At 42.5% G+C, this 27,152-nt stretch overlaps 1 protein-coding gene across 9 annotated transcripts in view; it reads right to left on the reverse strand.

The window, feature by feature from the left end:
• PTBP3 (polypyrimidine tract binding protein 3) overlaps positions 1–22,120 on the reverse strand; it is a 115,892-nt gene extending 93,772 nt beyond the window's left edge. For 3 of the 9 annotated variants that reach the window (XM_037983633.2, XM_037983623.2, XM_007968414.3), the window contains exon 1: positions 21,928–22,077. Coding sequence is in view for 2 of the 9 variants with exons in the window: in XM_007968408.3 (XP_007966599.1) it covers positions 21,561–21,563 (3 nt within the window). In the remaining 7 variants the exon portion in view is untranslated. Of the gene's footprint in view, positions 1–21,241; positions 21,485–21,560; positions 21,855–21,927 lie in introns of those variants that run through there. The other 6 variants (XM_007968413.3, XM_007968408.3, XM_037983621.2 and 3 more) reach the window with 6 other exon arrangements.
• Between the last annotated feature and the right edge of the window lie 5,032 nt (positions 22,121–27,152).

A 27,152-nucleotide genomic window follows, 5' to 3' on the forward strand; every position in this document is an offset into this window, starting at 1 on the left:
GAAATCTAGGCTGCTGTGATCTGTGCTCATACCACTGCACGAATGAGACCTTGTTTAAAAAAAAAAAAAAAAAAGAACGGGTGTGTGTACATTTACATCTATAGAAACACTATATACAGAAGGGGAAACAGTAAGACAATTGGGGGAAATGATAAATGACAAATGGCACAAAAATGAACTGAGTAAAGGATATACGAGTTCTTTGTACTCTTCTTATAATCTTTCTGTAATTTTATATTAAAATAAAGTTTTTAGAAAAATAATAAGTCAATGAAATTCACATTAGTACACTAAGAAAACATAAACCGTTAAAAAGAAAAAGGCCAGGCACAGTGGCTCATGCATGTAATCTCAGAACTTTGGGAGGCCAAGGTGGGCAGACTGCTTGAGTCCAGAAGTTGGAGGCCAGCCCAAGCAACATGGCGAAACCCTGTTTCTACAAAATATACAAAAATTAGCCAGGTATGGTGGTGCCTGCCTGTGTTCCCAGCTACTCAGGAGGCTGAAGTGGGAGGACTGCTTGAGCTCAGGAGGTCAAGGCTGCAGTGAGCTGAGATTGTGCCACTGCACTCCAGCCTGGGTGACAGCAAAACACTGAAAGAAAAAAAAAAAGGGGAAAGGAAAATCAAAGTATATATGTGGTATGTACACACTATGGTAAGCTATCAGATAAAGATAACATGATCATATAACAAAGTCATACCCATAGTAATTTACAACGAAAAAGTAATTGCACTTACATAACCTTACTTTGACATTAATAAGACTTTTTCTCTTTTAAGAGACAAGGTCTTGCTCTGTCACCCAGGCTGGACTACAGTGATGCAATCACAACTCACTGTAACCTCCTCTCATGGGCTCAAATAATCCTCCCACCTCAACCTACCAAGGCATTGGGACTACAGGTGTGTGCCACTACACCCAGCCTAATAAGTTATTTTTATATTCATTTCTTCGATATTTATTCACCATTGTGAGTACGTAGCTCACTGTTTATCCATGCCTGCATAACTAATTACTCCAAAATTTAGCAGCTGGAAAAAACAAATATTTTGTAACTTAATTTGTGGAAGTCAGAAACCTGGACATGGCTTAGCTAGGTCCTCTGGAGAGTCTGTCACAGACCGGAATCATCTCAAGGCTTAACAGAACAAATGAAGGATCCACTTCCACATTTACTCAAGTGGTTGCTGGCAGGATTCAGTTTGTACATGGGCCTGTCCATAAGATAACTTATAATATGGCAGCTCACTTTTATCAGAGTGAGCAAAGAGAAAGTGAAGCCAGAGTCTTTTGGAAGTTAATCCTCTTAAGTAGATTTAAGTCCACCATCTTGCCATTTGTTGTCTTTGGCTCATCTGTTCTTTAACCTATCTTAAATACAGATAGATTAAAAGAAAAGGAATAGGAAAAAAATACCGCCAGTTCTCCATATCGATTACTTCTTCATCTATGGATGAACCAAATGAAGACGGAAAACATTTAGGGAAAAAAAAAGTTCCACAAAGTTACAAAAAGCAAAAGTTGAGTTTGCCATGTGCCAAATACTACCTTGAATGAATCCACGCAAATGAGGTTATGTGTAAGCACTGTATTAGGCATTTTAAGTAACCCAGAAGTGATTTAAAGTATACAGCAGGATGTGCTGTAAGTTATATGCAAATACTGCTCTATTTTATATAAAAGACTTCAACATCCACCGATTTCGGGGTCCTTGGGAAGTTCTGGACCAATCTCCCAAGGATACAGAGGGAGAAATGTATACCACACAAACACCAACCATAAGAAAGCTGGAATGGCTACATTAACATTAGACAAAGTACACTTCAGGATAGGAACTATTACTACAGATAAAAATGTATATTTCACAAAGAGACAAAAGGTCAACTCACCAAGATATAACACTCCTAAATGTGAATACATCTAGTAACTGAACTTCAAAATACATAAAGCAAAAACTGACAGAACAGCTGGGTGCAGTAGCTCATGCCTGTAATCCCAGCACTTTGGGAGGTCAAAGTGGGAGGTTTGCTTGAGCCCAGAAGTTTGAGATCAGGCTGCACAACAAAACAAGGACTCGTCTCTACAAAAATTTAAAAATTAACCAGACACAGTGGTGTGTACTCTTTCAGTCCCAGCTACTTAGGAGGCGGAGGCAGGAGGATCCCTTAAGCCTAGAAGAGCCTGGGCTAGACAGCGAGACCCTGTCTCAAACGAAACAAAAAAACAAAACAAAACAAACAAACAAAAAAGAAACACAGAACTACAAAAAGAAATACACAAATCCACAATTGCAGATAGAAATTTCAGTATTTCTCTTCTCTTTAATTAGCAGAATAAAAAATCAGTAAAGATACAAAAAACCTGAATTTCAACCAGTCTGTCCCACCGACATTTAAAAGGCACTACACCCAACAAAATTAGACTACACATTCAAGCGTACACAGAACATTCATAAAGACAAACCATATGTTTGACATAAAACCAACCTATGGATACATAAAGGGATCGAAATGATACAAAGCATCCTGTCTGATCAAAGTAGTAAGCTTTAAAAAAACCAGTAACAAAAAGATATCTGAAAAACCAAAACATTTATAAATTAAACGCATTTATAAAAAATCATGGGTCAAAAGAGAAGTCCCAAGCAAGAACAGAAAATATTTTGAACTAAGTGAAAATTAAAGCTAGCCATATCAAAAGTTGTGGGATGCAGCTAAAGAAATACAAAATTTGTACTCAGGAGGCTGAAAAGGAGGATCACTCGAGCCCAGCAGTTCAAGGCTGTAGTGAGCTATGATAGCGCCACTGCACTTCAGCCTAGGTGACAGAGTGAAATCTTGTCTCAAAAAATAAAAATAAAAAACCATTTTAAAAAAGAACGAAACAGAACATCTGAATGACATGGTTTTAAAAACTTAATTCATAATTTAAAACCTTCCAACAAGGAAAATACACTCACAAATAGCTACACTGATGAATTCTATCAGAGTTTTAAAAGAAATAATACCAATCTTATACAAATTATTTCAAACAGAAGGGAATACTTTCCAACTCATGTCAATTGTGGTCATCTGATAGTTCATTGTCTTTCAAAGAATTTGTACATTTGGTCTAAGGGACTCATTATTTCCTTCCTTCTACTTTCTTGGAATTTAATTTTTTCTGAATAAAAATGGAAACAGGATAAAAATTCTGAGATAGTGCTAAAGCCATGCTTAGAGCGAAATTTATAGCATTAAATTATTACATTCAAAAAGATCTCTAGTCAAAATAGCAAGTGTTGCCAATACATTGTAACAATGGTAACTGTCATACACTAACAGAGAGTTCTCTGGAACTATCTAGTAAAGTTAAGCATATGCACTACCCAGATCATGCAGTTTCTCTTGAAGTGTGGTAGGCGAACTTCTATGGTGGTGCCAAAAGATCCCCATCTCCTAGAATTCGTGTCCAAGTGTAATTTTCTCTCCTAAAGTATAGGTTGCACCCAGAAACTCGCTTCTACTGAACAGAATACAGCAAAAATGACGGGATGCCACTTCTGAAATTAGGTTTCAAAAGACTTCTACCTCATACTCTCTTGCTCTCTTTTTACTATTTATAAGCAGCAAGTTGTCCCAAGGAGAGAAGCACATGGCAAGAAATTGAGTGTGGCTTCCAGTAAGGCCTTTTATCTCAAAGGCCCAGGAGATGACTCCTGCCAACAACCACACAAGTGAGCATGAACATGGATTCTTCCTGGAAGCCGACTGCAGCACCCACCAACACCTTATAGAAGTTCTAGAACCAGAAAACCCAAGTAAGCCATGCCCAGATTCCTGACACACCAAATAAATGTTGTTTTAAGCTGCTTAAAAAGAAAGTATCAGGCTGGGCACAATGGCTCACGCCTGTAATCCCAGGACTTTGGGAGGCTGAGGCGGGTGGATCACTTGAGGTCAGGAGTTCGAGACTGGCCTGGTCAACATGGCGAAACCCCGTCTTTACTAAAAATGCAAAAATTAGCCAGGCATGGTGGCAGGCAGCTATAATCCCAGCTACTTGGGAGGCTGAGGCAGGAAAATAGCTTGAACCTGGAAAAAGGAGGCTGCAGTGAGCTGAGACTGTGCCGCTGCACTCCCAGCCTCAGTGACAGGATGAGACTCCGTCTCAAAAAAAAAAAAAAAAAAAAAAAGAAGGGGACGGGTGTGGTGGCTCACACCTATAATCCCAGCACTTTGGGAGGCCAAGGCAGGTGAATCACTTGAGGTCAGGAGTTCAAGACCAGCCTTGGCCAACATGGAGAAACCCTGTCTCTACAAAAAACTACAAAAATTTGCCAGGCACGGTGGTGGGCACCTGTAACCCCAGCTACTCGGGAGGCTGAGGCAGGAAAACTGCTTGAACCCGGGAAGCAGAGGCTGCAGTGAGCTGAGATCATGCCACTGCACTCCAGGTTGGGCTACAAAGCAAGACACCATCTCAAAAAAAAAAAAAAAAAAGTAAAGAAAAAGGCCAGGAACAGTGGCTCACACCTGTAATCCCAGCACTTTGGGAGGCCAAGGCAGGAGGATCATTTGAACCCAGGAGTCCGAGACCAGCCTGGGTAACACGACAAAACCCCATCTCTACAAAAAATGTTTTTAAAACATTAGCTGGGCATGGTGGAAGGATTGCTTAAACCCAGGAGGCAGAGGTTGCAGTGAGCCAAGATTGCATCACTGCACTCCAGCCTGGGCAACACAGTGAGACTCCGTCTCCAAATAAAAAGAAAAGAAAAGAAAAAGAAAAAAAATTAGCGAGGCACAATGGTACATGACTATAGTCCCAGCTACTTGGGAGGCTGAGGTGGGAGGATCACTTGAGCCCAGGATCCAGGTGCACCATGATTGCACCACTGCACTCCAGCCCGGGCAAGAGAGCAAGACTCTGTCTAAAATAAAGACATCAAGTCAAGAAAAGCAAATTAAACTCAATGTAAATAGAAAGAAGGAAATAAAGAGTAAAACTGATGAAATTCAGGAGTCAACCAACACAGGAAATGAATAAAACCAAAAGCTGCTTTTCAAATAGACCAACAATACTGAAAGCTATACCAATCAGGAAAAAAAAAGAAAATATCAATTATGAATATCGGTACTGAAAAGATGAAAATTACTACAGATCCTACAACATTAAAAGGATAATAAGAAAACATTATGGGCCGGGCATAGTGGCGCCTGTAATTCCAGCACTTTGGGAAGCCAAGGCAGGCGGATCACGAGGTCAGGAGTTCGAGACCAGCCTGACCACAGTGAAACCTTGTCTCTACTAAAAAAATTAGCCAGGCATGGTGGTGTGCGCCTATAATCCCAGCTACTCAGGAGAAGCAGAAGAATTGCTTGAACCCGGGAGGCGGAGGTTGCAGTGAGCCAAGATCGCACCATTGCACTCCAGCCCGGGTGACAGAGCTAGACTCTGTCTCAAAAAAAAAAAAAATCATTATGAACAACTTTACATCCATAAATCCTAACAACTTAGCTGAAATACAAAAATTCCCTGAAAAATACAAATCCAACACCCATTAATGTTACCAAAGAACAGCAAACAAGAAATGATAAGAAATGCTTTCAACCTAAAAAAAGGGCATCTAAGAAAAACCTACAGCTCAGAAAGACTGACTGCTTTCCCCTAAAGAGCAGCAATAAGGCAAAGATACACAGAAATCAGAAAAAGAAATAAAGGTCACCCAGATTAGAAAAGAATAAAACTACATTCTCAGATGACATGATCATGTACATAAAAAATCCTGGCCAGGCGCGGTGGCTCACGCCTGTAATCCCAGCACTTTGGGAGGCTGAGGCGGGCGGATCATGAGGTCAGGAGATCGAGACCATCCTGGCTAACACGGTGAAACCCCGTCTCTACTAAAAATACAAAAAATTAGCTGGGCATGGTGGCGGGTGCCTGCAGTCCCAGCTACTCGGGAGACTGAGGCAGGAGAATGGTGTGAACCCGGGACGCGGGGCCTGCAGTGAGCTGAGATCATGCCACTGCACTCCAGTCTGGGCGACAGTGCGACTCTGTCTTAAAAAAAAAAAAAAGTAAAATTAAAAAAAATTTTAAAAAGATAAAAATCCTAAGAATTTACCCAAAAAAGGTAATGTTTTTATAGCAATATCACAAAATACAAGATCAATATGCAAAGTATTTCTATATACTGACAATAAAACACCATTTACATTATCAAGAAAAATGGGATACATGTGCAAAACCTGCACACAGAAAACAACAGACCAACACTGAAAGAAATTAAAGACGACATAAAAGAATTTGAAAGCTAGGTGCAGTGGCTCACAACTGTAATTCCAGCACTCTGGGAGGCCAAGGTAGGCAGATCACTTGAGGTCAGGAGTTCAAGACCAGCGTGGCCAATATGGTGAAACCCTATCGTGACTAAAAATATAAAAATTAGCTGGGCATGGTAGCACACACCTGTAGTCCTAGTTACTCAGAAAGCGAGGGCAGAAAAATCACTTGAACCTGGGAGGTAGAGGTTGCAGTGAGCTGAGATCACACCACTGCTCTCCAGCCTGGGCAACAGAGTGAGACTCTGACTCAAAAAAAAAAAGAAAAGAAAAAAATTGAGATATTGTTTCACAGAAGGCTCAATATGCTTGAAATGTCAAAAAGAAATTAAGAAAATTTGATTTATGGGCCAAGCACAGTGGCTCATGCCTGTAATCCCAGTACTTTGGGAGGCCAAGGTGGGCAGATCACCTGAGGTCAGGAGTTCAAGACCAGCCTGACCAACATGGAGAAACTCCATCTCTACTAAAAATACAAAATCAGCCAGGTGTGGTGGCACTTGCCTATAATCCCAGCTACTCAGGAGGCTGAGGCAGGAGAATCTCTTGAACCCGGGAGGCGGAGGTTGCAGTGAGCCGAGATCATGCCATTGCATTCCAGCCTGGGCAACAAGAGCAAAACTCCATCTTAAGGGAATAAAAAAAAAAAAGAAAGAAAATTTCATTTACAGTAGCTACAAAAAAAAATACTCAGAAATAAATTTAACCAAGAAGGGTACGTTGAAAATTATAAAACACTGATGACAGAAATTGAAGACACAACCAGGAACAATAGGCCCACACCTGTAATCCCAGCATTCTGGGAGGCCAAGGTGGGAGGATCACTTAAGCTCAGGAGTTCGAGACCAACCTGGGCAACACAGAGAGACTGTAACTTTATAAAAATTTAAAAATAGCCAAGTGTGGTGGCATGTGCCTATAGTCCCAGGTATTCAACAGCCAACAGATACATAAAAACATGTTCAATCTCACTAATCATCAAGACACTACAACTTAAAACCACAAGGAAATATCACCTCACATCTGTTAGAAGAGCTATTATCAAAAAAGGAAAAAAAGAAACCCTTGTACACAGTTGGTGGGAATGTAAATGAGTAGAGCCATTATGGAAAACAGTATGGACGTTTCTAAAAATATTAAAAATAGAACTACCATATGATCCAGCAATCTTTCTACTGGGTATATATCCAGAGGAAATGGAGCCAGTATGTCGAAAAGACATCTGCATTCCCATGTTCATTGCAGAATTATTCACAATAGCCAAGATATGAAACCAACCGAAGTGTCCCTTAGTGGATGAATGGATAAACAAAATGTGGTATACACGTACAATGGAATACTATTCAGCCTTTAAAAAGAAGGAAATCCTGTCATGAGACAACATGGACAAACCTGGAGGACACTGCATTAAGTAAAATAAGCCAGGTGCAGAAAGTCAAATGCCACATGATCCCACTTACATGTACAATCTAAGAAAGCTGAAATCATAGAAGCTGAAAGTACAATGGTGGTTACCAGAGGTTGGGGGTGAAACTGGGGTCATTTTGGTCAAAGGACACAAAATTTCAGTTAGCAGAAATAAGTTCGAGAGATCAATCGTTTAACATGGTGACTATACACTTTAGTTTTTAAAATTAGCTGGGCATGGTGGCATACACCCTATAGTCCTAGCTACTCAGGAGGCTGAGATGGGAGGATCGCTTGAGCCCAGAAGATCAAGGCTGCAGTGAATTATGATTGCACCACTGCAATACAGCCTGGGCAAGAGGACAAGACCCTTTCTCTTTTAAAAAAAAAAGAAAAGAAAAGAAAAGAAAAAAATATATTTTCAGTGTTATCACCAGAAAAAATGATAAATAAGTGAGATAATGCATATGTTAATTAGCTTGACTTAGTCATTCCACAATGTATATTACAAAACATGTTGCCTATCATTAATATATACAATTTTTGTCAATTAAAACTTAAAAAAGAAAAATACATTTTAAAAACTAAAATGTCAAATGACCTATAGATTTTTAAGCAATGCCAGGGAAAATCACAGCTTCTTCTATAGAATATGACAAACTGACTTTAAATTTTAAAATGAAATTCAAATGATCTAGAACAGCCAAAGCAATTTCGATAAGAACAAAACAGAAGCGCCTACTTGACTTGACTTTAAGACATACTATAAACCCCTCGTCATCAAGACAGTGTGATATTAACATAAGAATGGAAAACTAGATCAAGGGATAAGAATAGAATATGCAGCAACAGACCCGCTCACATATGGTAAGTTGATTTTCAAATAACAGTGCCAACACAATTCAGTCTGGAGAGGAAAATCTTTTCAACAAATGGTGCCAAACTACCTGGATTGTTTACTCACACCATACACAAAAATAAATTTGAGATTCATCTGAGACCTAAACCATAAAAGCTAAAACTACAAGGCTTCTTAAAGCAAATAAAAGAGAACATCTTCCTTCTCATCTTTGGAATAAGCAGATTTCTTAGTTAGATGAGACATACAAAGCTATAACCTAAAAGGAAAAGAAATTAAATGTATCAAAATTTAATTCTTCTATTTATCAAAAGACACCATTAAGAAATGAACAGACAAGCCACAGACAGGAAAATATTCACAATACACACACCTGACAAAGGACTTACATTCACAATATATGAAGAATTCTTACACTCAGTAATAGAGATATAAACCCTATTTGAAAGAATGGGTAGGACTTCCTAGTCAGCTTGGAAGCTGTCACTTTTGCCTTTACAAAAAGAAAATTGGCCAGGCATGGTGGCTCACACCTGTAATCCAGTACTTTGGGAGGCCGGGGACGGGGGGCACAGATCACAAGGTTAGGAGTTCGAGACCAGTCTGACCAACATGGTGAAACCTTGTCTCTGCTAAAAATATAAAAATTAGCTGGGCATGGTAGCACACACCTGTAATCCCAGTCACTCAGGAGGTCGCTTGAACCCAGCAGGCGGAGGCTGCAGAGAGCTGAGATCACGCCACTGCACCCCAGACTGGGCAACAGAGCGAGACTTAGTCTGGGGGAAAAAAAAAATCTAACAAACTAAAAATCATCAGCTATTCTTGAACAGTAAGGTCATGAGGCAAATCACCACATCAAAATCTGAAGACTGCCGAATCCAGAGTCACAATCGAGGTATCCTTGTCTGCAGCAGAATCTGCTGGAACTATAAATTGACAGGACTACTTGCCGGGCACGATGGCTCACGCCTGTAATCCCAGCACCTGGGAGGCTGAGGTGGGCGGATCACGAGGTCAGGAGATTGAGACCATCCTGGCTAATACAGTGAAACTCGGTCTCTACTAAAAATACAAAAAATTAGCCGGGCATGGTGGCGGGCACCTGTAGTCCCAGCTACTAGGGAGGCTGAGGCAGGAGAATGGCATGAACCCAGGAGGCAGAGCTTATAGTGAGCCAAGATCGTGCCACTGCAGTCCAGCCTGGGCGACAGGGGAATACTCCATTTCCAAAAAAAAAAAAAAAAATTTGACAGGACTACTTAAATGGTAACTCTGACAAACTGCTGGAGTAAGAACTAACATACAAGTAAGAAACCCTCAGAGCCTGTATTCCTAAGGGCCCCCATACTTCCCTAGGCTTTACCAGGAATCCTACACCAAGTTCTTAAGGTGAAGATATTAAAAGACCCCTGAAATTCCAGCACTTTAGGAGGTCAAGGCGGGCGGATCACAAGGTCAGGAAATCAATACCATCCTGGTCAATGTGGTGAAACCCTGTCTCTACTAAAAAATACAAAAATTAGTCAGGCGTGGTAGCGTGTACCTGTAGTCCCAGCTACTTGGGAGGCTGAGGCAGGAGAATTGCTTGATCCCAGGAGGTGGAGGCTGCAGTGAGCCGAGATTGCGCCACTGCACTCCAGCCTGGGTGACAGAGCGAGACTCCGTCCCCAAAAAAAAAACAAAGGCCCTTTCCAGTCTCTAGCAGGAGGAGGGGGAACAGTAACCACTGTGAAATACAACCAAGAGCAAGAGCTTCCTCCAAAATTATAGTCTTATTCTGATGTTTTCAAAAAACTTTACTTTGTCCAATCTAGGGAAAGGGTATTTCCTAAACTCCAGCCCCTTCTGGCCTACCTGGCCTACCTAAGGTGGAAAAAAACTGAAACGCTAGTGAAAGTCACATATCAGAGGCAGAGGCACAGGCACAGGCACAGTCCTGGGAAACGGCTGATATTAACCAAAAGGCTATGAAATGCTTCCCCGCTCCCAACGCGTTACCGCCACATCTCAGGGGTCTAGTATAGCAAAGGATTATAGCTCAAAGAGCTGCAAGGCTCAGACTCTAAAAGAGGGGGCAAGAACAAGGACACTAAAGAAAATCCTAGCCAGAATAACATAAAACTCACACTAAAGGCCTTTTACCTCAGTTCCTATTCTCTGATACAGCACATCTCGCTTTCGACAAAAAATTACAAGGTGTGTTTTAACCTTTTAAGGTAAGAAAAAACACAGACTAAAGAAACAAAACAAGCATCAGGACCAGATTCAAACAGGACACAGATTTTGGAATTATCAGACATGGTTTAAAATAACAATTTTAACCACAGAACCAACCCAACTTGGTCCACCTTTGTGTAATAAGATGGTGAGTTGTTTTTCAGTTGCCATGGACTCCTAGATGGAAGGTCACATAACCTGGACATGTCCAGGTGAACCAAGCTGGCAACCATGGGTGGAACCCAACAGTTGGGAACAAGGAATGGAGACTGAATTAAGAAGCAAACACCTGAACAGGTGCAGGGGCTCACGCCTGTAATCCCAAGACTTGGGGAGGTTGAGGCAGGAAGACCACTTGAGGTCAGGCGTTCAAGACCAGCCTCAGCAACATAGAGAAACCCAGTCTCTACAAAAAAAATCGTTTAAAATTAGCCGGGCATGGTGGCATGTCCGTGTATTCCTAGCTACTGAGGAGGCTGAGGCAGGAGGATCATTTGGACCCACACGTTCAAGGTTGCAGTGAGCTATGATTCATGCCACTGCACTCCAGCCTGGGCAACAGAGCAAGATCCTGTCTCAAAAAAAAAAAAACCAGACACCACATGGGAGGATCCAGTTAAATCACGCCTCCTGGAATCACCTCGGATCATGCCTCATTACTCAATAACTGTAAAACCAATGCCACCCCCCAGCTAGAGGAGACAGGTTTAAGCATTTCCTTCTGTTTCTTCGCCATTCAACAACAATAAAGCTCTTCTTTTCTCAGAAAAGTGCCATGGTATTGGCCTCTATGCACATAAGACAGCAAGCCCACTGATTGCTTAGCAACATGATGTCACTGGTTGTAATGGAAAAAGTAGGTAACATGCAATAAAGACGGATAATATACCAGAGACGTGAACACTCTATAAAAGAACCAAAAGGAAATTTTCGCTAGAAATAAAAAACACTGTAACAGAAATGAAGAATACTTCTGATGGGTTCATCATCAGTAGGCCGGACACAGCTGAGGAAAGAATCAATGAGCTTGAAGATATTTCAACAGAAAGTTTCCAAACTGAAATGCAAAGGAAAATAATTAGAGAATGTCCAAGAAATGTGAGACAATTTCAAATGGGTAACACAGAAGGAAATGAAATATTTTCTGATAAGTTCCAGAAAAAACAAAGAGAGTACAGGGCAGACGAAACATGTAAAAGTAGTAACAGCCAAGAATATTCCATAATTAATGATAGCCAAACCACAGATTCAGGAAGCTCTGAGAAAACCAACCAGGATAAACACTAAAAAATTCACACCTTGGCATATCATTCAAACTGAAGAAAACAAAAGAGAAAAATCAAAAAGAAACCAGAAGAAAAAAATACCACACTTATGGAGGCACAGGGACAAGAATTACAGAGGTTTCTTTCTCATCAGAAACCATGCAAGCAAAAAGAAAGTGAAGTATTTAAAGAGTTTTTTAAAAAAAGAAAAAGAAAAAAAAAAAAGACAACCTAGAATTCTGTATGCAGAGAAAAAGCATCCTTGGAGTAAAGGAGAAACACAAAACCAAGAGAATTCCTATCAGTGGACATGCCCCACAAGAAAAGTTTTTTAAAAGTTATTTAGGGAGAAGGAAAACATTATAAATCAGAAACTTAGTTAAATGTATATGCTACAATGTATAGGGCAACCACTAAACAAATGTTAAAGGAAGTATAATTAATATGTTGAGGGCCTGGTACAGTGGTTCACATCTGAAATCCCAGCACTTTGAGAGCCCAAGGCCAGGGGATCACTTGAGGTCAGAAGTTCAAGACCAGCCTGGCTAACATGGTGAAACTCTGTCTCTACTAAATACAAAATTAGCCAGGTATGGTGCTGCACACCTGTAGTCCCAGATAGTCGGGTACCTGAGGCAGGAGAATAGTTTGAACCTGGGAGACAGAAGTTGCAGTGAGCCAAGATCACACCACTGTACTCCAGCCTGGGTAACAGAGCGAGACTCCTTCATAAAAAAAAAACAAAACAAAAAAAACACTTTAAAAGAATAGACAAAAGACTTAACAGACATTCACAAAAGAAGATAAGTGAAAGCCTACTAAGCACATGAAAAACTCACCACCACTAATCATTGGATCAACAATTTCATGCAAATTAAAACTAAAAATGAGGTAATACTAGTCCACAAGAATACCTAAAATTAAAAACTGACAACACCCAGCGTGTTGTCAGTTTGGCTGACACATGAGGCAACTGAACTCTAGTACAAAACTGATCAGAGTGTAAGGTGGTACAGCACTTTGGAAAACAGTTGAACAATTTCTTATGAACTTAAACATATACATATCCTATCACCCAGCAATTATACTCCTAGTCATGGATTGAATGAAAAATACATATACCCAAAGACTTACACATAAATGTTCGCGGTAACTTTATTCGTAATAGCCCCACACTGAAAAGTGCCCAAATGTCCATCAACATGAGAATGAATTTTTAAATATCGTTATGTATTTGATAGAGTCAGGAGATAGTAAAATGGCTAGGTAAAGAGGGAAGGGTCCCTGGAGAACCTTCAACCTGCCCAGGTCATTATGCACAAGGGGCTTGCCTAAACATGCCCACAGTGAAAAATTCCATCACTTAACACGTGCAGTAAGCGAAATAAATCAACGTGGAGTGGCTCAGACTAAGGGCCCGCATGCACACTAGGGGAAGGGGGTGGAGCCACCAGGAATTCGCACCTTAGGCCGAGGAGGAGCCTGGCCTCTTCAACTCCAGTGTAGTGGCCTGGTATTCAATCTGAGGTGGGAGCCAGCTGGCGGGACCCCTCTCTTTGCTGAGGGCTCCCCTTTCGCTTAATAAATTCCACTCTCCTCACCCTTCAATGTGTCCACATGCCTAATTTTTCCTGGTTGTGACACAAGAACCTGGATTTAGCTGAACTAAGAAGCAAAAACCCCTGTATTATATTCACACAGTGGAATACTCACAGAAATAAAAAAAAAAAAAAAAAAGAACTACTGATATATGCAAGTACAAGGATGACTCTCAAAACCATTTTGCTGAGTAAAAGTCAGACATCAAAGAGCTTTTATGCTCTATGACTCCATTTATATGAAGTTCAAAAACAGGTAAAACTGGCCAAGCACGGTGGCTCATGCCTATAATCCCAGCACTTTGGGTGGCCAAGGTAAGCAGATGGCTTGAGCCCAGGACACCAGCCTGGGCAACATGGTGAAACCCTGTCTCTACAAAAAACACAAAAATTAGCCCGGAGTGGCGGAGTGCACCTGTAGTCCCAGCTACTCAGGAGGCTGAGGCAGGAGGATCGTCTGGGCCCAGGAAGTTGAGACTGCAGTAAGCCTTGATCACACCACTGCACTCCAGCCTGAGCTACACAGTGAGACCCTGTCTCAAACGAACGAAACAGGTAAAACTAATCTCTGGTGATAAAAATCAGAACAGCTGCCTTAACTGGGTCTGGAAAGAGGCAACAGGGAACTTTCTAGAGTGGGTGTTCTATTATCTTGAATGAGGTATACAGGAAACAGTAGTGGATACAAGTGTCAAATTTTACTGAATTGTACCCTTAAGACATGGTGCATTTCATTCTACGGAAATTACAGCTCACTTTAAAAGGAAAAGGATTGCAGCAAATGCCTTCTACATTTCCTATAGCTCAAGTACAGCAGCAGGCAAACGTTTTCTGTAGAGGGCCAGAGAGTATTTTAGGCTTTGCAGTCTCCACTACAACCACGACTGCCTTTGTAGTGTGAAAAGTAGCCAGACAATATGAATGAGCACAGCTGTGTTTGAATAAAACTACAAAAACAGGTGGCAAGCTGAATGTGGCCCATAGCCGTAGTTTGCCAACCCTTGGTCAAGCAAACAGAAAACTAATCCTCAAAAATTAATTTAAATATGCTATATTGTTCTCTTCTATATAGTGACAGACATGATAATTACTAGAAGCCAATTATGGTCCTTCCCATATATGTGAGTTTTTCATACTCATCTACTCACTTAAAAGAGGAAAACCCAGAAAAAGTCTAAAACATATGTGGTATGTAAGACCATCATTTTCTTAAAATCATACTCTAATAGCTATGACAGTATTTCGAAAAAATAACCAGGATTATGAGGAATATTTGAGTTTAAAATAAGCCAGCTATTTAATAATAAAAGTATAAGCTAGACACACAAAATGCCATGTTATCCACAGGCTGACACTTTGATTTATATGGGATAATAAAGTTCTTAAAACATGTACAGTTATCACTCATTATCATCTAGTTGGTTCTTCATTTAAAAGAATTCAGGCTGGGCACAGTGGCTCACGCCTGTAATCACAGGACTTTGGGAGGCTGAGGCAGGCAGATGACGAGGTCAGGAGATAGAGACCATCCTGGCTAACACTCTCTACTAAAAAATACAAAAAATTAGCTGGGCCTGGTGGCGGGCACCTGTAGTCCCACCCTACTCGGAGGCTGAGGCGGGAGAATGGTGTAAACCCGGGAGGTGGAGCTTGCAGTGGGCTGAGATCGCGCCACTGCACTCCAGCCTGGGCAACAGAGCGAGACTCCGTCTCAAAAAAAAATAGGAATTCAAAATTAAAGACAGCAATTATGCTTGGGTGTGGTGGCTCACACCTGTAATCCCAGCACTTTAGGAGGCTGAGGGAGGAGAATCACTGGAGGCCAGGAATTCAAGGCCAGCCTGGACAACATAGTGAGGCCTTTGTCTCTACAAAAAAATTTCAAAATTAACAGGGTGTGGTGGCACATGCCTGTGGTCCTAGCTATTCAGGAGGCTGAGGTAGGAGGATCACTTGAGCCTTGGAGGTGGAGAATACAGTGAGCCATGATTGTGCCACGGTACTCCAGTCTGGGCAATGACAGAGGTAGAGCCTGTCTTCAAAGAAAGGAAAAAAAATAGCAAATACATCTCAGTTTCCCAATAAGCATTTCAAAATACAAAAATTACATGAAGAAGGCCGGGCACAGTAGCTCACGCCTGTAATCCCAGCACTTTGGGAGGCCAAGGTGAGCAGATCACGAGGTCAGGAGTTTGAGATCAGCCTGGCCAATATGGTGAAACCCTGTCTCTACTAAAAATACACACAAAAATAGCCAAGCATGGTGGCATGCACCTGTAGTCCCTGCTACTTAGGACACTAAGGCAGGAGAATCGCTTGAACCCAGGAGGTGGAGGATGCAGTGAGCCAAGATTGCGCCACTGCACTACAGCCTGGGCAACAGAGGGAGACACCTCCATCTCAAAAAAAAAAAAAAAATTACATGAAGAAATAAAACAAATTTTTCATGAAAGTAGTATCAGAAACCAATTTTCTTAATTTTGGCAAGGCTCAAAAAATTATAACACCACAAAGAATATCCAAGGTATACACCTAGGTATAACATAAGACAGTCCTAAGCCGCCTGAAAAATGTTATCTGTCTTCAAGAAAATTCCAATTTAAAAAATGAAATGATTTCTTTCTCACCACAGTATATGACTAATAGAGGGGGGGGAAAAAAAAAACACTAGCAAAATAAGAAAGCTTGAGTTCCTGTATAAGTATGCTACCTAACTAGCCATGTGACAATTTGGCATTCATTCACTCATCAAATATTTCTGAGAGCTTATTATGTGACAGACACTGGAAACACAGTAGTGAAGAAAATAGCAAAAATCCCTGCCCTCAACATATTCTGGTGAATCACTTAATCTCTAAAAACAACTCAGTTTTCTTTCTCTAAAACAATGGATTTTATGTTATACTACAGAGCATTTTCAATTCTTTTTTTAAAAGTTCATATTACTCTTCTGAATCCAGGAAAGCAACTTACGGAAGATAACCTGAAATCCACTCTTGCCACTGGCTGAAACCATTTGTTGTGTCATCATATTCAGATGGCATACAAGGGAAATTAAGTAACTGCTAGATCATCTCTCACACAATCTAGATGAATTATGAGCCTTATTGGCCTCTTAGTATTTACTTGGTAATTAAGCTTCCTTGGATGGAATCCAAAAAGAACAATCTTAGAGAAATTTCTCCAGATAATGCATAATTTTACATTCCCAGTATCTAAGTCTATAAAAATAAAGATTGCTACTGAATCAACTAGTAAGCTTATCTTCTCTTCAGAGTAGGATCTGATCTTTGTTTACCAAGTGCTTGCTAAAAGCAGGTAGTCAGAAAGCCAAATCTTGTATTCAAATATGGTTCCTGCATCTAACACTTAAATTTTCTTTAACTTATCAAGACATATTTTTAGGGCAGGCGCAGTGGCTCATGCCTGCAATCTCAGCACTCTGAGAGACCAAGAGTTTGAGACCAGTCTGGGCAACACAGCAAAATCCCAGCTGGGCATGGTGGTGCACACTTGTAGATTTACTAGCTACTTTGGAGGCTGAGGCAAGAGGACGGCTTGAGTTCAGGAGTGAGTTCGAGGCTGCAATGAACTATGATCATGCCACCACTGCACTCCAGCCTAGGTGACAGAGTTAAAAACAAACAACAAAAAAACCATGAATGAACACCACTGTCAGATCCTACAAATGCAAATAAAGCAGGAGCCTGAAATTTGCTAGCAAGAAGAGATGATGAACACAGATGGACCCAAAGTGGTGGAACAAATTTACATAAGTTAATCTATAATGTGTAAGATACATAAAAACAAAGATGAATTATTTCTTTCTACAATAATCTGAACTGTAAGTGGCTTCTAGAACTAGATTCTCAACTCAGCTATATCAAATATTAAAATACTAAGGGAACGTTTAGAACACCCAGATATTTTAAGTCTTATACAGATGGGCACTGTTTACTTAATTTATATTTACAAATCCAATAAATGGGCCAGGCGCAGTGGCTCATGCCTGTAATTCTAGCACTTTGAGAGGCCAAGGAGGGCAGATCACCTGAGGTCAGGAGTTGGAGACCAGCCTGGGCAATGTGTCGAAACCCCATTTCTACTAAAAATACAAAAAATTAGCCAGGCGTGGTGGCGTGTGCCTGTAATCCCAGCTACTCAGGAGGCTAAAGCAAAAGAATCACTTGAACCCCTTCAAAGGTGGAGGCTGCAGTGAGCAGAGATTGGATCACTGCACCCCAGCCTGGGCAACAGTGAGACTCCGCCTCAAAACAAACAAACAAACAAACAAAACCCAATAAATGAAAAGCCTTCGGTAAAACTGAAATGATTTAAAACCTAGAAGAATCATTATTATAAAATACTAATTATCCAGCTCTCTGGATGTTTGCCTTTTAGACAGAACTCTCATTGCTGAAAGCTAGGTATAATGAAAAAAAAGTCAGGCTTTGGTACCTGGAAGACAAGAGTTTGAACACTAGTGTACCACATCTTGGACACGAACTTTCTAAAGCTATGTTTTCACCTCTAAAATGGGAATACTGATTACTCACCTTGAAGGATTGCTATGAATAGTAAAAATACATGTAAAACACCTGACACATAGTAGGCACTAAAGAAAGACGTGTCACCTGCTTAGATTATTCTCATTGATACATCCATGAAAGAGGATATAAGAAAGGACATGGTAAAAAGATAAATCAGAGTCTAGGCTACACTTTTTCTTTTTTTTTTTTTTTGAGACAAGGTCTCACTCCCATTGCCCAGGCTGGAGTGCAGTGACACAATCACACTCACTGCAGCCTTGACTTCCCGGGCTCAGGTGATTCTCTCAGCTCAGCCTCCCAAGTAGCTGGGACTACAGGCACGCACTACCATGCCCAGCTAATTCTTTTATTTTTTATTTTTTTAATAGAGATAGGGTTTCACGGTGTTGCCCAGGCTGGTCTCAAACTCCTGGGCTCAAGCAATCCGCCCACCTCAGCCTCCCAAACTGCTGGGATTACAGGTGTGAGCCACTGCACCCCGCCTAAGCCTAGGCTACATTTAACTGCTATACATAATACTATAGTTCCTCCTTATAAATACGTAAAATCCAAAATTACCTCAGGTCTACTTATTTTGAAGCTAAGTAAAAATGAAAGACTATTACACAATAAAGCAGATAATTTTATGAACAGGTGAGATTGAAAATATGCCAAAAGATATAAAAATGCGTATGAAAGGATAGTAAAAGATTCCTACCTTTAAACCGACTGTTATAAGATCTGTAACAACACTGTATGGAAAAAGTAAAAAGAGAAAATGGAAAACAAAGTTAGAGAACAAGTTTTTAAAAGACAGAGATAGTAAGAATAAGGGGGAAAAAGCATTATAATAACAAATAATAAAAATAAGAATGTGATGAGTTGTGAAATATTAATACAAAGAAAAATGATGAGACAGTCTAGCAATAGCAGAGTGTAAAAGCAAATCCTTACTACCAATGCAAGAAACAAATCCTAAGTTATCTTTTAGTATTTAGGATAGTCGTACTTCAATAAAAAAGAGTGTTTATCCATTTACCCTCATTTAACGAAGCCAAACCAAAACTTAAAATCACCGGAGTTTGTTCTTTTAAGTCACTGGCATGAATAATCGTGTCTGAGGTTTTAAATGAAACAAAACCAGTGCTTGGATTTTACAGAAATAGAAGGCATCTTGCAAATCTGCATTTACCACCCAAAATTGCTCACCAAAATATAGTTAAGACAGTCTCTCAGAACTAAAATAAATACAAACATCACATTTCAGACATCAAAATTTTCAAAGATTTGCTTTTTAAAAATATTCTATCACGTCAAAACTATGTTTAAGTATAAATTATCTCTCAGGAGGAAATGAACACATACACACACACAAGAGACAGTTGGGATTTGAGGAGGAACTAGAAAGATATGTTGACTGGTGGCTTGTGGTTTGTTTTTTAACTATCCAAAAAAGGAAGAAGGATCTTTTTCAGGCTGTTGGAAAATGTAGAAATTTAATTAGTCTCCTGAAGGCAAAAATGCACTGTATTCTTAAACCACATCCCTCAAGACCAGGGTGTGAAAATCCCCTTTAAAGTCCTGCCATACAAAAACTCTTCTTTTCTAAGCCCCAAGAAACTATATTCGATTAATGTTTTTTTCGTATCTCCTAGAAGAAAGCTACAAATACATTCTACATATTGTTAGTAACCTATGTCGTCATTACCTCATAAAAGTTAACAAATGACTCTAGATGATGTAAACTTTTAAAAATACCACGTAGATTTTTTATTTTTCCTTGTAAACTTCTGAAACTTGAAATTCATTTGTCTAAAATTTAAATGTGAAAAGTAACTGGACCCTTGCTGCATAAAAAATAAGATTGTTTAACACTACGATTATTGGTTCTGATGCAAAGGGCAACTTATGCTCCGACCTGAACTTCCAAATGAACTTACCTTCCCGTCAGTATCTGTGTAACTGCCTTGCATATTGAAACCAATAAACCCAATACTACCTCTAAAACCACAAATACGGTGAAGGGAGAGTTAACTTCTTAAACACTATCAAAAAGTAAGTTTGCACTTCACAGTCATCCTAGAGTTTAACAGCAAAGACGCAAAATTCAAGAGTCCTCTTTATTAAAACTATAAATTTTACGACACAAAAGAATAGCCTGCATCCATATTTAAGTCAAACTCTCCAGACAATTAACTACACATAATGAAATGCTAATTTCACAGCCTGCCTGAACCAAAATATTAGTACAATGACACAAATCTTTACGACCACAAAATTTTTCAACATATAAAATCTAACTGCATAAGGCAATGTGAAATAAGTTTTCAACAATATTCTCGAAGAAACTTCAAACAATAAAAACAGCTTCAATTCCCCCGAAAATATACACACCTACTGTGTACCCAAAAGTTATAATTTTAAGAAAATTTTTAAAGCTTCAATTAAATAAAAATAAAGAACATCCCAATAATGAATAAAATCTAAAATTCCACTTCAATATCTGGAGCAGTGTGCAATCTGCAATCTGCATTCAAATGAATCAATCCGAAATGTCATATACACTTAATATTGTGAAAGTAAAATAAATGAAATCTAATGAGGTCAAAACCTGTTGGAAGATTTCATCTTCTTCAAATAGCATAACAATTATCAACTATATGGCAACATGTGAACGACTTTTACTGTTCTAGCAAGTTGTATATATTCCACAACCTTACAGAAATCTTGTCATCGAAAGTAGGTAACAAGCCAAACAAAACCTCAAATACATAAAGGGAATAAACCGAGTTGGAGATTTTTTTTTAATCTGTAGGTACAGACACTACAACCTTCAATTAATTCACCAAGATCCTAACATAGTTGTTACTTTAATTACCAAAATATATCAAGTCCCACCCCATATCCCTGAGTCCCCAGAGCACCGTTTATATACATAGACTCTAAATCTTTTTGTTTTGGTCACGGACCCCCATTAAATTTTTGAGCATTTGAAAGGCCCCCGAATATCGCTCGTACATCATATTTTACATACACGGGCAGAGAATTCATTAAGTTTCTTGGGGAGAGAGAATGGTGAGGGGGAAGCGTCCACAGTCACTAAGTCCAGATCCCTGATGTCGAGAAAACGTTAACGTATCTCACAGCACAAGTCGGGAGACCTCGGCCAAGTCCCGCGGCGGCCCGGGGACCCCGCGTGGGACCGCGGCTTGGGGCCAGGTCGCCGCCCAGACGGGTACCGACGCCTGCACCCGCCGTCGGCCGCTCGCCCCACCTCGCCGGTAAACAGCAACTCCCCCGGCAGGAGGACGCCCGCCCCGCGCGCCGCCTCCGCCTCCCCCAGCGCCGCGCACCATTTTCTGAGAGGAAGTGTCGGGAGGCCGAGCTGGGCTCCTCGGACTCGGGGCGCGGAAGGCGGACCCCGGCACCGCGGCCGGACCGGGCTTTCCTCCGCTCCCGGGTGTGTCGAGTAAGGTTGGGAAGGAGCGGACGTGTCCGGGGCACCGCGTGGGGAAAAGCGAGGCTGCGACGGACCGCGCCTCGGCGATTCCGGGATCCCCACAGAGACGCCCGGAAGCCCCACCGTCGGGCTTTGCAGGGGCCGCTCCTCCGGCCGCCGGCGCCGCGCACGGCTTCCCAGCCCTTGCGCGTCCCGCCGAGAGCCGGGTGGAAGCGGCGCCAGAGCAACCCGGTGCGGCCGCCGCGCCGCCTAGCACTTACCCATCCATGGCCCAGACGGAGGCGCGCACAGAGCAGGGACTGACGGGCTAACCGCAAGCAGAGGAAGCAGGCGGCGGCAGCAGGGCGGTTCCGGGGACAAGCGAGCGTCGCCTCTGCGGAGCCCCGGCCGGTCCGAGGTGGAAGGAGAGTGGGAAACAGGGGCGGGGACCGGGCACGCTCCCGCCACCGCCGCGCCCCCGCCTTCCCCACCCCGCGAGCGCGTCCCCGTCTGGCCCTCCCCCGCCCCCTCAGCGTCCCCGCCCTCCCTCGGGGCCCGCCCCTGCGCTCGCGCCCACCCTCGCCCGGCTCGCAGCCGGCCTCCGGCTCGGCTCTGGGGCGCCCTCTTCCAGCGGTCGCTGTAAGACCCCGCCTCTCGGCCCCTCATTCTGGCGCGCGCGCGCGCGCCCCCAGCCTCCCTCCTGCGTTCGCGGGAGCGCGCGCCTTGTGCTTCCCGCTCCGCCGCGCGCCCCGCCCGCCCTCTCGCGGCCCCGCGGGCCTTCCGGCTTCGTAGACCCGGGCTGCCGGGTTTGAATGCCTCCCTCTGCCGGCGGGAAAAGCCTTGGGGACCCGACTCCCAAGAGTAGGCAGGAATGTCCCGCGAGGACCCCAGAAACGAGGTGGAATTGCCCCGCGTGCGCAAGGCTGTAGATGGCACGTCCAGGGGCCAGCCTCTAGCCGCTTCGCGCTGGAGTCGACCGCTGGGACCGGCAGCAGCCCCATAGGTGTGGCTGGGGCGATGAATGAGGTGAAAGAGGCCGCCCGGACTGGAATTTGTATACACTCTAAGTATCTGAGTGCATTTCGACCTGACCGTCTAGTATTGAATTTACATGAAAAATTCATTGTACAAACATAGAATGGCTATATTTCCAGCATTTTTAAAAAGTTTACTCATTATTCGCTTTTTTCAGATGAAAATATGGATATAAAGAGAGTGATTTGCTCACAGTTTCACAACCAGGAAACGTTTGCATCAGAGAGCTCTCTCCTCTGGTCTGAGCAAAAAGTATATATATAATACAACGAGTGACAACACGCTTGCTTTTTTCCCTTTTTAGTGTGAAATAGAATACTTTTTCAACTCAAAGATCACCAAAACGTAACCCACTAAACTGTTAAGCAAAAGTCTTAACCTCCTGAGTAAAAAAGAGTGGGGCTCCTCCCCGTGGCTTCGTCATTAGAAAAGCAACTAACAAGAACCTCAAACATCTATCCTTGCTAATTTCCTGCTTTCAGATCAGTAGGTGCTACTAAAAAGATCTAAACTGTGGACTCATTCATCATTCAGTCAGTATTAACCTACTATGTGCCGGGCACTGCATGGATACAAAAGAAAATCAGGTTCCAGCCGTCACTGTTGAATGGATTCCTCAGTCAGTTTATGTCTATTTTTGGCATAAAACTTTTGAAATAGGTAGAGTGATTCGGTGAGGTCATTCTTAAAGTACTGTATCTAACCTCAGTCCCTCTTCCAAAGTGTCAAATATATTTTGTTTTGTATATTAAATCTAAATATTAAGTTGCATTTGTAAACATTGCCAGATGGAAATGTAGAATCAACAAGATAAGTAGCTGATGCAGTCTTTCTATCGCTGTATTTGGGATATATTCTGTTGATGAAATTTCCTTAACTCTTTTTTTAGCTACACAAGTAGTATCAGCATAAATACTCATTTTGGAAAATTCAAACGATATAAAATATTGAAAAGTTATTAATTATATTTTTCTTCCCAAACCACCCCCTGCCCATGTCTACCACTGTAAAAATTTTGCGTGCATCCTTCGAGACCTTTACCTTTTTTTTTTTTTTTTTTTTTTTTGAGATGGTGTCTTGCTCTGTCTCCCAAGCTGGAGTACAGTGGCACAGTCTGGGCTCACTGCAACCTCCACCTCCCGGGTTCAAGTGATTCTCCTGCCTCAGCCTCCTGAGTAGCTGGGATTACAGGCGCCCGCCACCACGCCCGGCTAGTTTTTGTGTTTTTAGTAGAGACGGGATTTCATCATGTTGGTCAGGCTGGTCTCGAACTCCGGACCTTGTGATCCACCCACCTCGGCCTCCCAAAGTGCTGGAATTACAGGCGTGAGCCACCGCGCTGGGCAACCTTTACCATTTTTCTTTTTTTTCTTTTTCTTTTTTTTTCTTTTTTTTTTTTTTTCACCTAAAAATCCTGGATTATGGCCGGGCGTGGTGGCTCATGCCTGTAATCCCAGCACTTTGGGAGGCCAAGGCGGGCAGATCACTTAAGGTCAGGAGTTCAAAGCCAGCCTGGCTAACATGGTGAAACCCCCATCTCTACTAAAAATAGGAAAATTAGTCCGGCTTGGTGGCGCACGCCTGTAATCCCAGCTACTCGGGCGACCGAGACACGGGAATCTCTAGAACCCGGAAAGTGGAGGTTGCAGTGAGCCGAGATCGTGCCACTGCACTCCATCCTGTGTGACAAAGGGAGACTCCAGGCTGGAGTGCAGTGGCGCAATCTCGGCTCACTGCAACCTCCACCTCCCAGGGTTAAGCGATTCCCCTGCCTCAACCTCTGGAGTAGCTAGGATTACAGGCGCCTGCCACCCTGCCTGGCTAATTTTTGTATTTTTAGTAGAGACGGGGTTTCACCATGTTGGCCCGGCTGGTCTTGAATTCCTGACCTCAAGTGATCCACCCACCTCGGCCTCCCAAAGTTCTGGGATTACAGGCGTGAACCACTATGTCCAGCCTCATAATTTCATTTCATAATTTAACCTTTTCCAAAACAGTGGAAATTACATTGTTTCCAAGTGTTCAAAATAACTAACACTATTGCAGAAAATATCATGAATGTATGAATATCTTTGCACACGTATTATTACATCTGAGGAATAGATCCCTAGAAGTAGAATTGAGAAACAAAGGATATAAGCCTTTTTATCCTTTATATAATTCCACAATCCTTTATATAAAGCCTTTATAGCCACTATGATTCAAATTTGATAAATTTTTTGAAAATGATTCCCAAAAGGCTGCACCAATTTACAGTTTATTAAAAAAAAAAAAAAAAAAATTTGGCTGGGTATGGTGTCTCACACCTGTAATCCCAGCACTTTGGGAGGTCAAAGCGGCAGCATTGCTTGAGCTCAGGAGTGTGAGAACAGCCTGGGCAACATGGTGAAACCCTGTCTCTATATTTTTATAAAAATGAAAATAAATTATTAAAATTATGTATCTCTTACCCTATGCTTTAAGCTAACAGATTGTAATATTAAAAACAGCAGAACATGACCCCTATCTTTGCTATTCCAAATTTCAGTATTAAAAAATAACACAGGAAGACCCCATCTCTCAATAAATAAAGGTAAATATGAAGTGTGTCTGAAATTTATTATTCATACAATAATTCTGAGAAGTCTGCAATGTAAAGACAGTGCACCTGACTGAAATTTGTTAACAAAACTGTTTGGCATTTCCTAAATACTCAATGTCCAGCTTTACAACAGAAGCCTAGCTATAAGAAAACAGAAAACAGTTTACAACAAAAAAGGTGAAGCCTTAACTCTTTCCCCTGCCCCTTGGTTCTAAATTCAAAGAACTGTTTGTTTGTTTTTTAGAATCAGAGGCTTGCTCTCTCACCCAGGCTGGAGTGCAGTGGCGTGATCTCGGCTCACTGCAACCTCTGCCTCCCAGGTTCAAGCAATTCTCTTGCCTCAGCCTCCCTAGTAGCTGGGATTAGAAGCATGTGCCACCACACCTAGCTAATTTTTGTGTTCATAGAGGTGGGGGTTTCACTATGTTGGCCAGGCTGGTCTCAAACTCCTGGCCTCAAGTGATCTGCCTGCCTCGGCCTCCCAAAGTGCTGGGATTGAGAGGTGATAACGTGCTAGCAGCCCTTGCTCTAGGTGCCTCCTCTGCCTTGGCTTCCACTCTGGTGGCACTTGAGGAGCCCTTCAGCCCACCAGGGCACTGTGGGAGCCCCTCTCTGGGCTGGCGGAGGCTGGAGGCAGCCCCCTCTGCTTGCGGGAAGGTGTGAGGGAGAAGCGCTGGTGGGAACTGGGGCTTCGCGCTGTGATCACGGGCCAGCGCGAGTTCCGGTGGGCATGGGCACGGGCTCGGAGGGTCCCGCACTTGGAGCGGCTGGCTGGCCAGGGCAGTGAGGGGCTTAGCAACCAGGCAGCTGCGGTGGGTGCGCCGGGTTCCCCAGCAGTGCTGGCTCACGGGCGCTGCACTCGAGTTCTCGCAGGGTCTCAGCTGCCTCCCCGCAGGGCAGGGCTCGGGACCTGCAGCCAGCCGTGTCCGAGACCCTCCTCTGTGGTGGGCTCCCGCGCGGCCCCTTGGTCCGTGGTGCCCTGTCCTATCCACCGCCCAAAGGCTGAGGAGTGCAGGGGTTGCATGACTGGCGGGCAGCTCTGCCTGCAGCCCGGGTGCAGGATCCACTAGGTGAAGCCAGCTGGGCTCCTGAGTCTAGTGGGGACTTGGAGAACCTTTATGGCTAACTAAGGGATTGTAAATACACCAATCAGCACTCTGTGTCTAGCTCAGGGTTTGTAAATATACCAATTGGTAATCTGCATCTAGCTAACCTAGTGGGGACTTGGAGAACTTTTCCCTCTACCACTCTGTCTAGCTCAAGGATTGTAAACACACCAATCAGCACTCTGTGTCTAGCTCAAGGTTTGTAAATACACCAATCCGTACTCTGTATCTAGCTAACAGTGGGGGGACTTGGAGAACTTTTCTGTCTAGCACTGTGTCTAGCTAAAGGATTGTAAACGCACCAATCAGTACTCTGTGGCTAGCTCAAAGTTTGTAAATACACCAATTGGTACTTGTATCTAGCTAACCCAGTGGGGAATTGGAGAACTTTTCTGTCTAGCTAGAGGATTATAAATGCACCAATCAGCACTCTGTCAAAACGGACCAATCAGTTCTCTGTAAAATGGACCAATCAGCAGGATGTGGGTGGGGCCAGATAAGGTAATCAAAGAAGGCTGCCCAAACCAACCATCACCAACCCGGTTGGGTCCCCTTCCCCAGTCTGGCTGCTATGTTCTTTTGCTCTTTACAATAAATCTAGCTGCTGCTCGCTCTTTAGGTGCATGCCACCTTTAAGAGCTGTAACACTGACCGCAAAGGTCTGTAGCTTCACTCCTGAAGCCAGCAGGACTGTGAACCCACCGGAAGGAAAAAGACGCATCTAAATGATGAAACAAACTCGGGACACACCATCTTTAAAAACTGTCACACTCACTGCGAGGGT

Source organism: Chlorocebus sabaeus, chromosome 12 (assembly GCF_047675955.1).
Source record: "Chlorocebus sabaeus isolate Y175 chromosome 12, mChlSab1.0.hap1, whole genome shotgun sequence".
NCBI classification, from domain to species: Eukaryota; Metazoa; Chordata; class Mammalia; order Primates; family Cercopithecidae; genus Chlorocebus; species Chlorocebus sabaeus.